This window comes from Python bivittatus, unplaced genomic scaffold (genome assembly GCF_059951505.1).
Source record: "Python bivittatus isolate LINGU-HERP-01145 unplaced genomic scaffold, Pbiv_v1 ctg000960_np1212, whole genome shotgun sequence".
NCBI classification, from domain to species: Eukaryota; Metazoa; Chordata; class Lepidosauria; order Squamata; family Pythonidae; genus Python; species Python bivittatus.
Window position 1 is genome coordinate 5,165,249 of NW_028277124.1, and position 15,451 is coordinate 5,180,699.

General features: G+C 36.6%; 1 protein-coding gene across 1 annotated transcript in view; it reads right to left on the reverse strand.

The window, feature by feature from the left end:
- Positions 1-15,451, reverse strand: part of NSUN2 (NOP2/Sun RNA methyltransferase 2) — a 55,764-nt gene that overhangs the window by 39,817 nt on the left and 496 nt on the right. The window contains exons 2-8 of the mRNA XM_088131486.1: positions 15,235-15,395; positions 13,032-13,136; positions 7,391-7,496; positions 6,335-6,406; positions 5,284-5,368; positions 3,742-3,934; positions 2,540-2,614 (exon numbers count right to left, since the gene is read on the reverse strand). Coding sequence (XP_087987612.1) covers positions 2,540-2,614; positions 3,742-3,934; positions 5,284-5,368; positions 6,335-6,406; positions 7,391-7,496; positions 13,032-13,136; positions 15,235-15,395 — 797 coding nt within the window. The remainder of the gene's footprint in view (positions 1-2,539; positions 2,615-3,741; positions 3,935-5,283; positions 5,369-6,334; positions 6,407-7,390; positions 7,497-13,031; positions 13,137-15,234; positions 15,396-15,451) is intronic.

The following is a 15,451-nucleotide window of genomic DNA, read 5'->3' on the forward strand; positions in this document are numbered from 1 at the left end:
TTGAAATTCCTCTTCAGATAAAGGGGAGGACCTGGGATTGTCCACAAGCGCTCCATACAGAGGCTCCCTGCGACGAGACCATAAAACAGTGGTCTCTGGTGGGTTTTAGGCTCTGGGAGCCGAGGGAAAGTCAGCTTTGCCCAAGCCATGGTTCGGAGCCTTCAAACAAACAAGGGGTTCACCCACTTCCTTTCTTAATCACTTCCAGAAATTGCTTGTTAACTGCTTTTTGGATATTAAGAAACTTCAGAATGACAAGTTTTATTACACCGGATGATTCTCCTTCAGTCCTCAGCGAAAGAAGTTTCATGCAAGTTTAAGAACTTAAACAAAAAAAATTATTCTAAAATAAACAGCAAAAGGTGATTAGAATGTTGATTTTGGAAAATTATAAATGGACTAAGGAGCCAGATGGATTGGAAATGAAAGGAATATGAAATTGATTTATTTGATTAAGATTAAAATATATGTTATTATTTCTGGTAACTCTTAATGGCCTTTGCCGATTAGGACTGAATGATGAGGCTTTATAATTTGTTTATAGATAAGAGATGAGTTATGGGAAGAAGAGATCTTTTGTTGAAAGGTTAGAGAAGGTGATAAGTTACTGAAATTGTTTGTACTTGTGTTGATGAAGGGGGAAGTCATTTCTTTATATATCTTTTTTCTTTATATCTTTTTTCTTTTCTTTTTCTCTGCACTTTTTTTTATTTTTACTTTTTTTATTTTTCTTAGTTTGTATTAGTTTTTTATCTTTGTATTTTTAAAAATTTTAATTAAAAATTCATTCCACCAGTGACTCCAAATCACTCTACTAAAAATTAAACCAGTTTGTTAAACTGCTGCTGAAATTAAACCACTTTTCTGCAGTGTAATATGAGGAAGTTCAGGGGCCGCATACAACCATTAAGGATATCCACCCCTCACTTAGACAATGGGGTTAGAATATCAAAATGAAATATATGAAATATAACAGATACAGTGGTACCTCGGGTTATGAATTTAATCCATTCCGTGACTGGTCGCAACCCGATTTGTTCGCAACCCGAAGCAAATTTTCCCATAAGGTTCAATGTAATTACCGTTAATCCGTTCCGGTGTCCGCGGACCACGTGTCAAGGGCGGAAAAACGGCCACGGACCACGCGGCAGGGCAGAAAAACGGCCGCGGACCGCGCGGCAGGGCGGAAAAACGGCCGCAGACCACGTGGCATGGGCGGAAAAACGGCCGCGGACCACACGGCAGGGCAGAAAAACGGCCGTGGACCGTGCGGCAGGGCGGAAAAATGGCCGCGGACCACGTGGCATGGGTGGAAAAATGGCCGCGGACCATGTGGCACGGGCGGAAAATGGCCGCGGATCCGGTTCATACCCCGAGGCGGAGTTCGCAAACCGAGGTAAATTTTTGCGGCCAGAGCTGGTCGCAACCCGAAAAGTTCGTAAGCAGAGGCGTTCGTAACCCGAGGTACCACTGTACATAAAATTATGCACTTAGGAAACAGAAATCAAACGCACAGTAAAAATGGGTAATACCTGTAAAACATGTAAAAAAATCTTGGAACAGCTCTTTACAAACTGAATCTAAGTCAGCATTGTAATATGGCTGCAAAACAAGACAAATGCAGTTTTAGACTGTATCAACAGAAGTAGGGTTTACAAATAATCAGAAGTAAAATGTTCCACTTTAGTCTATGTTTGTCAGTCTCCACCTAGAGTAATCTGTCCAGTTCCTGGCACCATGCTAAGAAGAGTTCAGCCAAACTGGAAGAAATAAGAGTACGAAGGGTGAGAAACAGTCCTATAAAGAGAGACTGAAGGAGGTGGGCATGTTTAGCCTTGAGAAAAGACCAAGGAATGATAGCACTCTTGAAGTACCTAAAAGCATGTCATACAGAAAATGGTCAAGACTCATTTTATATCACCCAGAGTATGGGACGCTGAACATTGGATTTAAATTTAAAAAAAAAAACTTGCTAGCAGCAAGAGAAGTTTGAGAGGGGAAGCAATTAACCAAAGAGGTGGCAGCCTTCCCTTTGTTGGAGACGTTCAAGCAAAGGCTGGACAGCGATCTGCCAAAGATGCTTTAATTTGGACTGCTACACTGAGCAGCAGATTGGATTAAATTGCCTAAATGGCCACTTCCCACTTTAAAAGTGTCAGAATGAGCTGTCTGGCTTTTCGGGTGGGATGGGGAATCAGAAAATGAGAACAAACTGAAATCTATGCAAAGTATCCACCTTGGGAAATTTTTTTAAAAGGGGGCTGACCTGTGAATATGAATGTGAATCACCGACTAATATGAATGAGGCGTATTTTTATATCAGTTTAGTTATGGAGTCCATAACATTAAATATTCGTACACATGGAGAGAATTGGGTGTAATACATGCAATCTGCATGTTGGAGTTTTCCAAAGAGAACAGAATGGTAATATCAAAAAGCCAAGTTTTTATTTCTGCATATAGAAAAAAAAGGCAAGATATTAGTCAAATTCTTAAATTTATCCCACAAGTTCAAATATGTAGTAAAATGTTTTCCTACCCATGTAGCTGCAAACTGTTATGTGTAGTCCACTTTTTCCATATATCAATGTTTTTTCTCAGCGTTCCATCTCCACTGAAAGAGACATTTCTGCATTAATTCCAAGGAAGTATGGAAAGTTATGTTCTATGCTAGCTGCAATATTACATTTTTATTTGAGCAGGTTGAAAGTAATGCATTTTTAAATTCATCATAAGTGTATTTTTTTAAAGTTAATATTGTTTTATTGTGTTATTATAAAACACATACAATGGGGAATACACATCAAAAGGAATGTGCTAGCATCAGCTGTTTGCCTGCTTACACTCTTATAAACCCTTCCTCTCTAATGAATGTAAATATAAACATTAATTCCCTTCTTGCTAATTACCCGAGCACCAGGGTGAGCATTCCAAACGGTGGGGCAGTCAGGAAAAAAGGACAGTTGAAGCAAAATCGTAAGCAGAGTTACAGTCACATGATTTTCCACTTAGCGACCACATCACTTACAGGTAGTCCTTGCTTAATGACCACCCATTCAGCAACTGTTCAAACTTATGACAGTTCTGAACAACTGGTAGTTTCAATCAGTCCTCGAACTTATGACTATCACAGCACCCCCATGGTCTCATGATCACAAACTGGGCGCTTGGCAGCTGGTCTGGATTTACGACCACCATAGTGTCCTCATGTCACATGATTTCCGACCTTCCCTGACAGCTTCCCACAAGCAAAATCATAGGGAAGTCAGAAGTCATGATCCCATTAAGTGTGGTCCTCACTTAATGACCCATGGAGATTCGCTTAACAATGGCAGCTGGGGACTGCCAGGATTGCCGTTGCTAAGCAATCCAGTCATGTGACATCGCACTTTACGACATCGCTTAGCAATGGAAATTTTGGACCCAATTACCGTTATTAAGTGAGCACTACTTGTAGTGACCGAGTTGCTGGTTCCAATTCTGGTTGCTAAACGAGAACCACCTGTACCATCTGCAGAACATTTTATACCAATTTTCCTTTAAATTATAACTTGGTGTAATGTTCTTATATTTACTCCATAATTCTTCCCATTGTTGTGTCGCAAATGTTTTTTTTTATAATTTTGCATCCATTTTATCATACAGTTCATATTTGCTGTCTTAATGCTGGTAACAACTAGCATTAGAAAAGTATGCCACAAATAGCAATACTGGCTTAAAACTTAACATAGTTTAACCTACCTGCAAGGAACATCACATAATATTCTGTCATAGAAGAGGATCTCTTTTTTCCCATTTGTACTAATCTGTATATTAGGGATACTTGAGGCATCATGATTTATAACCATGATGCAAGGACTGTTCAACCGCTTTGCCTGATGAACTAGCAGATAGCAACGTTTGTTATCAACATCATTTGCAATTACAAATCCCTCTAGGAAAAAAAATAGAAAATCTTCCGGTTAACAAAAAATCACTTGGGAGGTTGGAAGGATTATTTTTTCAATAATAATTAGTCCAGATAAGATCAAAATATTAACTAAATGTAGTCAAGAAAATATAATTCAAAAAATATTTTATAGAGTTACCTTTTATTTATAACATTTTTATGCTACCTTCTCACAGGACTCAGGGTATTGTACAAAACAATTAGTATAGAACAAAACCTGGCAACTTCTTATATAAAATTAATTTAAAGCACAACTGATAGTCACCCAATATTCATAACTGGGTGTCAAATGCTAATTTTAAAAGTATGGTTTCTAATGCTTTCCTGAAAGCCAGCCATGTTGAGGCCAAGCACACCTAAAAGAGCAATGTAGCCATAGAATAAAGACTGTCTTCCGGTCCATATCCAAACACTTAGGATCATTTTATTCCACAGGGCATATGAGTGCTAGTGGTGATAGGGCTGCAATTCAGTTAGGGTTTTAAATTCTGGTTATTGGGGTTTTGTTTTGTTTTGTTTGTTAGCAAATTGGATTCTAGCATATGTATACAGTATATTTCCATTTTTCTCTATTGTTCTGTAAATTGCCTTCAGTCCAAGTGTAACAGACAATACACAAATGGTATAAAATGAGAATATTAATATAGTAATATGGACAGAAAAAACTGGATAGGACCAGGAAATCACAAGAAGAGGCTAACATCCAATTTGTAGAAAAATGAGTATGCAGAGAAAATGGTGACAGAGAAAACTGGAGGAAACCAAAAATTAATCAAAAATTCTAAATCTCGTCCTTTCATGTGGACAAAACACTTGTAAGAGAAGACATTCCCTCAAATGACAATTTGGATCCAGTATGACCAAAAATGATGAAAATAATGAACACACACACACACACACACATTTTATTATTAAAATGTATATGGCAGGATGCCCCATATGATAGGTGTGAATAGCAGGTGAATTCCATAAACAAACAGCAACCAGGTGGTGGTATCAAAAGCAAGTCTTTAATTGCAAAAAAGATAGCCACAGCATTTATCATCTAGTATCATGTGGTTTTTAAGGCTCCCTTTATATCTCCCTAACACAACCCCTTAAAAGCATGACTTATGCCCTTGGCTTTAGTAATACTCTGTTGGGGAGTAAACTGGGGACCAAAAGCTCTAGTGCAAGATCAGTGCTGAAATGTGAAAGGATTCTGAGAGGAAGTCAACATTAAATTTAATAAATCTGATTGTATTTCTCAGCACAAACCATAATTAAAATTCATTTATTACATTCTTTTATGCTGTTCAATCTGGATAACTCAATTAATATTTTCTCTCACTCACCTGGAAAAGGAACACTCATGTCTGCATGCAGCATCTCAATAAGCTGGGCGGTCTTGGACCCAGGTGCAGCACACATATCTAGAATCTACCAAGATTAAGTTGTTTAACAGAAAGAGAGGGTTATTAATATTATTTAATGTACTCAAAGCATATCTGCTTAAATATATTATTATTTGTAGAGAGATTTGGGAATGAAATCAACAGAATTAAGGATGTTGCATCTAGCAGGATAGTATTAAGTTCTCAAAGACATTACACATTTTTCAGTTAAAGTACACGCATTCTAATTCTGATTTAGCCATTACAGCTGAAAACAAGTATCTCCAAGAAAGAGAATCACAGGGATTCAAGTAAGTTTTGAAAGGCACCTGTTCAGATGATGTTTGCAGAATCCACATATTATTTTTTTAAGCTTAAAATGACCAAAATATTGTGAGATCACCCAATATTCTGTGAAATTTCAGCAAATATATTATTATATAAGTGTCTGACACCTGAAAAGGTTGTCTCCTGGTTTAGAAATTGTATGGAAAACTGCCTTTCTCTCTACCGTCTCATAACACAGAAAAAGACAACATTGAGAAAGGAGGCAAGAAGTGGAAAAAAGGAAAAGTTTGGGGTACATTTTTTTCTGTCTTTTAGGGGGATAAAACAAGATAGGAAGGTGGCAACAGGTATACTGGAAAATTCCAGCCCCCTAGAGCACTACATTTTTTAAAGAATCTGAATATGAAATTGTACTTTATATTAAGGGTAGGGGGAAAGACAGACGGTATGTGTTTCAACACATGGATAATACAAATATAAAAATGAAATATATTAATGTGTAAATGGTTAAATCATGGAAAAGATAAGACAAGTGGAAACTCTTAGGTTTAGATATTTAAACCACAGAGATGTCTACATTACATTCTATTCTTCTACACTGAATGTTTATTAACCAAATTAAAAAAAGAATATTCAATACAAATGTACAGTATTAAGTATCAATATATATGTTCCTTTACGCTTTTCCTCCAAAATAATTTCAGATATCATAATATAAGAATACCTTATGATGAGGCTGAATATTAAGAAGCAATGGAGGGATCATACTGACAGCTTCCTGACGGCTAATATTCCCCTAAAACAAAATAAATACAGTAAACAATTCCAACTTCATTTTATATTTATGTACATTAAAGAAAACATAAAACATATCTGCTCAAACGATATACTTAAATTTAAGATAATCCCCCTGAATGAGACACTTCCAGAAAATTCCAAAGTTATAGAGTAGACTGATCAGTTAAAAAGAAATCTCTAAGCTACTGTACTTCTAAGTTAACAGCAAGCTACTTCCATATTGCTGCCAAGAAAACTACACAGATGTATCCATGAAATGACTAAGAGATGAGCTCAACTTGTAGAGATGTCAAAATAAAAGTGAGCAGAAATAAAGTTTTATGCAACATTTTCAATACAAAATGACCATATTTCATTGTCATATCCACATATAATAAACCCCTGTAAACAACTCATAAATCACAAGTATCAGGTCTTCAATCCACTGAGTAACCGGGGCCATAAATTTATTTTTCCAATGCTGAAGGACATAGAAAGGATGTGGAAAATTCATTTCCATTGCCCAGCCATCAATTTACATGTAACAGATAGTAGTTCAAAAGAATATGGATGTTCTCAATATGAAATCCTCTCTCAAAGTCAAATTATTGTTTATAATTACATCTGTCCAGAACAAAACTTCATGACATCTCAAAAATAGAGATTTAATGAAGCGTTATTCTCAAAAAGGCTATCTCCTACTATGAACAGGCCATATTCTGATAGCCAGAAATCTAAGACGTTTAAGTACTAATATCAACAAAATCTCTTTTTTTTAAGAGTTACAGTTCACAGGGCTGAGATTCAAAAAATAACATGCAGCATGCTTTTTCACTGGTTCTAAAGAAAAGATACTTCAGCACTGTTCCTATCCCAAACTGATCAGAAACATGAAAGAAGGTAACTTGCCCTCAAACTCTGAATAAACAATTTCTTGAATGCAAGAGATCGTATGAAGCCCACAATGAAAAATAAAAACAGCAATGAACAAGTTAATACTTACACATTCAGTTTCACTAACAAGAAAGTGATGAAATTTTTCTAGCTGTGGAGATTTCCGCAAGACTTTTCGGTTTAGATTTGTATGCCATGCCAACTCCTCTGGATACCTAATAAAATAAAGCACCTTTGAATATAATATCCATAGAATCTCTGAACTGGCATAAGAGAACATGCAACTGCATTTTAAACTGAATGCACATGAATTCATTTCAATGTATAGTGGTACCTTGGTTCATGGATGCTTCTGTTCACGAACAATTCGGTTCACGAACAGCTCCGTTCGCAAAATTTTGCCTCCGTTCGCGAACGCCGGATCGGGTTATGTACAGGATCTGCGGCCATTTTCCCTCCCGTGACACGTGGTCGCGGCTTCCTGTAGGGAGGGGGACTCTCCCTCCAAGCAATATCCGCCTCCCCACCCGCCTTCCTGCCCTCCACGCCAGAAGTCGCATCAAGCAAGGTTAGCTTTCTCTCTCTTCGTACTGTACTTTGTGTCATATTTTTGCGGTTTAAAAAAAAAAAAATATGGTTCAGAACGGATTAACCGTAATTACATTGAACCTTATGGGGAAATTTGATTCAGGACGCGATCAAAAATCGGTTGGCGACCAAATTCGGAGGGGTCAGAACAGATTAACCGTATTTACATTGAACCTTATGGGAAAATTTGATTCGGTTCATGACCAATTCGGTTCGCGACCAGAGTCGCAGAACAAATTAAGTTCGTGAACCGAGGTACCACTGTACCTATGAATAATGCTGTTGAATAATGTGCTAAAAGAAATATGTTGCAGGGAAAAAAAACTGTAAATGCTTAAAGTGGGCTTGGATCCCAAGTTGCCCTTCCATCCATGTAAAGGTTCTTTCTGTTTATGGAAAGGACTTTGATGGAGCAATACAGCTTTATATTGAGAAAGGGTGTATAGACCACATTTTTCTCTTAACTAAGTAATTGAGAAATGGTATAAATATAAGGAAGAATGTTTACTGTATGTTTATTCAGTAAGACTGAATCATGCAGCATTTACAAAAATATGAAAATTGTGTATTAAATGAGGTACACAATGGAAGTATATCATATACAGTATAAGAGTAAATGAAATGCTTAGCAAATGGTACACAAGAAAGATGATTGTCCCCCTTCTTTGTCTGATTATCTGCAGAATGTATAAGAAATACTTAGAGTGACAATAGATTGCTTTGGTTACTGTTAAGAATGTATCTGTACTTTTGTATGCAGACAATACTTTATTATCGGTTGACAATCCAAGTGTTTTGGACAAACTATTAAATTACATAATGCAACACTGAATATGGATCTGAAAACTAATGTATCAAAGACCTACGTAATTATTTTAGATATAGAACATGAAGTTAATAATTGCAATAACACACATGGCAAAAATGTAGCGTAAGTAGATGGATTTTACTTTGGTGGAATATTTACTAAAGATGGGGAAATGGATGAAAAAAAAATTAAGGCATACAAATGCTTGTAGCAAGGTAGAAGGTAGCACATAGATTGCTGCAAGGATAAACATTTGTTGAAAAAAGCTAACATGATAATTCTATCCACTTAATTATATGGCTGAGAGGGTGATATCAGGAGAAGCATAAAAGTAAGATGAATGCAGTGGAAGAAGTTACTTAAACAATGTGTATGGTACACCACCCCATCCCCCCCCCCCCCAAGTCCTGCTGTGCTGCCTAATCACGGCAGGAGGATGCGTTCATGGGAGGGATGAGTGAAGGAGTATATGCCAAGAGTATACATTCCCAGCAATGTCACCCATGGGTTGAAGGTCATTCCAGCTGCCCAGCTAAAGCAAGCAGGCATCTATATTGGGCAGCAAGTGATACAGGAAGTTGGTGGAGGCAGATAATCACTTTAATGACAATGCCAAAGGCAACAGTTCATACTGCACAGGAGAAGACAATAAATAATAATAATAATTTATTAAACTTGTAGGCCACCTGTCTCCCAACAATTTTGGGTCGCTTACAACAATCAAACAAAGAAATTACAATGGTGTATTTTTACCAAGAAAACCACATGTTTATAATATAATATAAAATGATTAACAATATAGTGCTCAGATTGGATGGCACTCGACATACTACTGAGGAAAAGCTGAGGACCTTTCAGAGTACTAATGGTGTTTCTGATGTGGCTAGATTAAACCTTTCGGAACATCTAGTTGCTGATGTTGTAGAAAAATAAAATCCAAAGCTGCAAAGACAGAATTATAGTGGAAACATGGAACATATGAAGCATGAACATGGAAAAGCTTAACACAGTGAAAGATGAAATGAAACAACTACAGATTAACATATTAGGCATCAGCAAATTGAGATAGGCAGAGATTGGACACTTTCAGTCAGAAGATCTCACTGTTTATTACTCAGGACATGAAAAACTAAGAAGGAATGGCACTCCTTTTATAGTTAGGAAGGGTATAGCAAGAACCATGGTTGCTTACAACACAATCAGTGACTATACTCCAATGACTTCTTCATAGCTAACACTGTCTTCAAACAACCAAAACAATGCCAAAAGGAGGTGGTGGAGCTTAATTATAGCATCAAAGACATGGCCAGGTGTTAACTGTGGAACAGAGCATTAACTACTCATGTGCAAGTTCCAAGTTAAGCTAAAGAAGAAAAAGAAAGCCAGTCAGTTTCCACAATATGATCTTGAACATATATCCACTATGTTCAAGGAGAACATCAGGAATCACTTTGAAGTCCTGAACCTCACTGATAGAGAACCAAAGGAACTTTGCAGTGAACTTAAACAAGATGTTAAGTAAGACTGTGAAAAGAGACTGCCAAAGATGAAGAAACAGAATAAAGCAAACTAGATGTCAGAACAAATATTGACAAGAAGACAAGAGAAGCCAAAGTCAAGAAAGACAGAAATCTCAAGAAGGAACTTAACAAAACATTTCAGAGAGCTATTAGAAGAGACAAGAAGCAGTATTACAATATCTGTAAACGCACTGAAGATGGAAACAGACACAGAAGACTTTCAAAGATTTCTAAACTTAGGAGGAGGTTCCAACCTCAAATTGGTATGCTAAAGGGTACTAATGGACAGATAATAACTGAATCAAAGGAGATCAAATAAAGATGGAAAGAGTATACTGAAATACCATACAGTACATCCAAGATTCCAACACCATAGAAGATATTCCCTATTTATAGGAATCTCTAGTACTAAAAGACAAAGTTAGATCAGCACTCCAGTCATTACCAAATTAGAAGGCTACAGGAACTGATGGAATACCCGTTGAAACATGGCAAGCAACAGAAGCAGAATCAGTAAAGGTTTTATGCCAGCAAATCTGGAGAACAACACAGTGGCCAACAGTAGAAAGAAGTCAATATCTGGATATTGACTGGATACACATTCCAATATCAAAATGAAGAGTGTGCAAACTGTTGTACAATATCCTTAATTTCACATGCTAGCAAAATAATGTTTAGGATCATCCAACACAGATCAGAGCCCTACATGGAAAAAGACATGCCAGATGTTCAAGCTGGCTTTAGAAAAGGCCGAGGAACATGAGACATTATTGATGATGCCTGCTGGATAAGTGAGAAACCAAAGAATACCACAAAGAAGTCACTATGTGCTTCATTGAATATAGAAAGGTCTTTGATTCTGTCAATCATATTAAGCTGTGGAATGTGCTTAGAAAAATGGGAATACCAGAACATTTCATTGTCCTCATGCAAAACTTATATACAGGTCAGAAAGCCATAGTACAGACAGAACATGGCAAAACAGACTGGCTCTAGGTTGGGAAAGGAATGAGACAAGTTGTATACTCTCTCCTTATTTATTCAACTTACATGCTGAATATATATTAAAGGAAGCTAGATTGGAAGATGAATGTGGCTTTAAAATTGAAGAAGAAACATCAGTAACCTGCGCTACACTGATGACACTACTCTGATAGCCAAAAATGCACAGAATCTGAAAGCTCTAGTAATAAAAGTTAAGGAGCACAGTGAAAAATGTGACTAAAATTAAATATAAAGAAGACCAAGCTAATGACAACAGGTAGAACAACCAGCCTTAGAATTGACAATGAAGATATCAAAGTGATGGATAGCTTCTGCCTTTTAGGATCAACCATCAACAGTAAAGGAACAAGCAATCAAGAAATACTCCACAGAATACCACGTGGTAGGCAGGCATGAAATCCTTGAAAAAGACTGTGATGCTGTGATGTGTCTATATCTACAAAGATCAGAATAGTGCGAGCAATAATATTCCCTGTGACAATCTATGGAAGTAAAAGTTGGAATTTGAAGGAGCAGTACAGAAAGAGTATTGACATCTTTGAACTTTGGTGTTGGAGAAGACTCCTGAGAATACAGTGGACAGCCAAGAAAACAAATAAATGGATCATTGAAAAAATCAACCCAGAGTTCTTGCTTGAGGCACAAATGACCAGGCTCAAATTATCCTACTTTGGACACATTATACAAAGACCTAGTTCTCTGGAGAAGGCTCTAATGCTGGGAAAGGTGGAAGGAAAGAAAAGGGGATGACCAGTAACAAAGTGGATGGACACGGTTACAGTCATGATGAGTACACAGTTGAAACACCTGAAAGATCAGATTAGGGACACATCATCATGGAGAAAAATCTATCTATCTGGTTGCTAAGAGTCCACACCAACTTGATGGCACATAATCGATCAATGGTAAAACAATAATAGGGTCAAGAATACATAGATGATGGATGAATGTGGACTGAATTCAAAATGTGTGACTTGTAGATAAGAAGTACATTCAAATGTATAGAGAATGAATGAGAATTGAATCAGAAAAGAAAAAAAAATGAAGGAAAAGTGAATGGGTCAAGATGATAAGATTGAGAAATTAATGGTAGGATGGAGTTGATAAGATCTTCAAAGAGAGATAAGTTTAAAGAACAAAAGGTAACATATGAGTGGGTTTATAAATGTGATGAGAGCAAGGATGGTTTGTAAGGCTATTAAAGGTATCAAGAGATATAGTAAATAATAAAAACTAGATCTAGTTAGATTCCCTGTCCATTTTTTTCTTGATTCTTGCCTTTAATTCTTTCTATTTCTTTTTCAGACTTTATACAATGTTGTTTAACCTGAAGTGAATAGCATGAGGAGTCTGCATGTATGTATATTAAAGCCCAATTTTTCTAGCATATTGTTTGGATGGGAATTGACATTGCACATGTTTTGGTTAGTGACTGGTTTTCTGTGTAATTTGTTTTTGGTTGTAATAATAACTGACTAAATTTGGGACACTCTTTATCTTGTGAATAATCATCAGACTCTTTCTTTCTTTCTTCCTTTCTTCCTTCCTTCTCCTATAGAATTGTAAATCTATCCATAAACTCAAAAAGACTGTCTCTCTCTGTTAGGAAACAATAAAGCAGAAATTTGGACATAACGGAAAGCTTTTCATTGTTCATTACCAGAGAAATCAGTAAGCATAAACCAACATTCTACCCATGAACTGGCCAGAACTGTCAGCATTTTTAATGTATCACTACTTCCAAATGTGTACAATCTATACAAAGCTAACATTCAAACTATATTGCTAACAATTATTACACCAGTCGATAACTACATGTACAAACTTACCAGCTTAATGGTTGTGGCATTTCAATTTTCTGACCATCTACCACCAGATTCTCTATCTCCTTAAAATACTTCTCCTTTAAACAATGGAGAATTTCTTTGGCGTGGCTAGAGAATGAAAAGAAACCAAACCAGAGCAAGGTGAAACACAATCTAACTGTCCAATCAAATTACTTTTCAAGTTCCCAAAATTCTACATTTCATCTAGTTTAAGCCACAATAAGTATGAAAACATCATCATACATTTCAGTGACTGCCCAAAATTGAACTAGACCTCTAACTTACCATAACATTTATGAATCACCACATTTCTTAAATTTGTCATGCTTCTCTGCTAGGCAAGTTTTGTAGTGCTGTAGAAAAAATTACTTAGTGATTGACATGGATGGCAGATACATTTACCCTTTGAACACTATAAAAAGTGTTCATTGCATGTGTAATCAACCACCATGCAGATCAAATTGTGAAAGTGTAATTTGTGCATGTGAAGCAAACCTGACAACTAAATTTTGCTATAAAATGAAAATTTTAGCTAAACCTTTTGACATCAAGGTACCTCTTCTCTTTTCAATATTTGACCACTATGCCTCTAAATTCCAATAATTCGGAGTAACATTATATATTTTGACAGCTGATATTTTCAGCATAAAAACCACGTTTATGAGAATATGCATAAACTGCACTAAAGTGAGAGATGTACCATCTGAAACAAGTTTGATTTTTAAAAAGCAGCAGTATCCTATTTTCTTAACATTTTAAAATACCACTGGCAGCATATGAGTGATTTTGCAGACGCTTGCTTAAAGAAATTAAAATGTATTATATTCTACATATTTACTTCTCCAATTCTTATGCAAGCAATAGCAGCAAGTCACAAGAGATACCCAGAAATGAAACACTGTAATTGCCTTTCCTTGTATTTGTTTGGTCCAGAACTATCTGGGCAAAAATAAGCCTCACAAAATACAAATTGCCAGTTCACAACTGGACAGCACTGAATCTAAGAGCTGCAAATAGTATAACAAAGCAATAACATACTGTAAGTTTTAAATGCACATTTCCAATTAAAAAAAAAGTTCTGCAGGTTTCTGAAATTGAAAAAAAAGCTCTTTGCACAAGTCAATAGTGCAAAAGAAAACCTCCCCCATCATCCCGTCATACTTTCCAGCTCCACTTGGGAATACTGTAGCAAGAAGTGAACTTGAGATCCACTCCCCGCAAAGAATATGCTCTTTCAGACTAAGCTACGTTCTCTTTCCTGTGATGATCATGATCCAGCAAAATTGTCATGTGCAGTTTACTTCAGTTAAGCTTAAGCCCTTAAATAATATATTCCCTTTATTTTTTATCATTCAAAACAATTGTGTACCTACACTGCCAAAAAACACAAACAGATCTTATTTATTTTTAAAGCCATATTTTTATTTACTTTTCAATTTCAAAACACTCAAATGTAATTTAAAAAAAAATATCTGTACATATATGATTGGAAGTTCCTTCTGCCTCTGAGTCCGCATACTGTATATAGAGGTACAAACTAACACACTATGCTTTTAAATGAAAAGCCAAATCTCATTTCAAACATAACAGAATAGAATGCTTTGCATGAGCTACTTCCATATAGCCTCATTTCCCCACCTAATGTTCAGTGAAGTAAGCTATCATATAAAGTTGATATACTGGGTACAGTGTAATATAAATGAGATCTTATATATACACACATACATTTTTTATTTTTATATTTTTTTTTTTTAAACTTGGAACAAAGTATTTTAAATTCAGCAAGGCTTACCACCATGTAAGCGTGTATAAAATTACAGTCTGAGTCCCTTTAAATGTCCTAAACAAAATATTTAAAATTATAGGCAAATGTATGTATACACACACACACAGACACATCCCCTAAAATCTGTAAGGTAAGATACAGTCTAATTCAAGTTGAAATGAAGTATGTATGTATGTATGTACTTGACTGATATAGCCACCCATCTCTTAATCAATCAATCAATCAATATGGAAGGAGTTTGCCATTGGCTTCTCCAGTGGGGTTTCAACTCCCTACTCTAGCTTACAGCCCTAATATTTTCTAACGGTGCCCCACCCAGACACTAACCAGGTCCCACCCAGCTTAGCTTTACAAGTTCAACCAAAGTGAACTTACTGGCGAATCCTTACCAGTAAGAGAGAACAAAGAAGCGCTGCTCACCTCTTATAGCCTGTGATCCGCAGGGTGGCTGGCAGAGGCTCCCGCAGAGTCGCCAAGAAGCTCTCCCACTCCTCCTGAGGCACAATGCCAAGTTTCCCATAGTAGTGCTCGAATGACGCATTCTCCTTCACGATGTCCGGATACCCACTCTCGGGCCAGCCCTAGGGAGAAGCGAGCCAAGGAGGGAAAGCCTCACTCGAATCCAATTCTCCGTCTC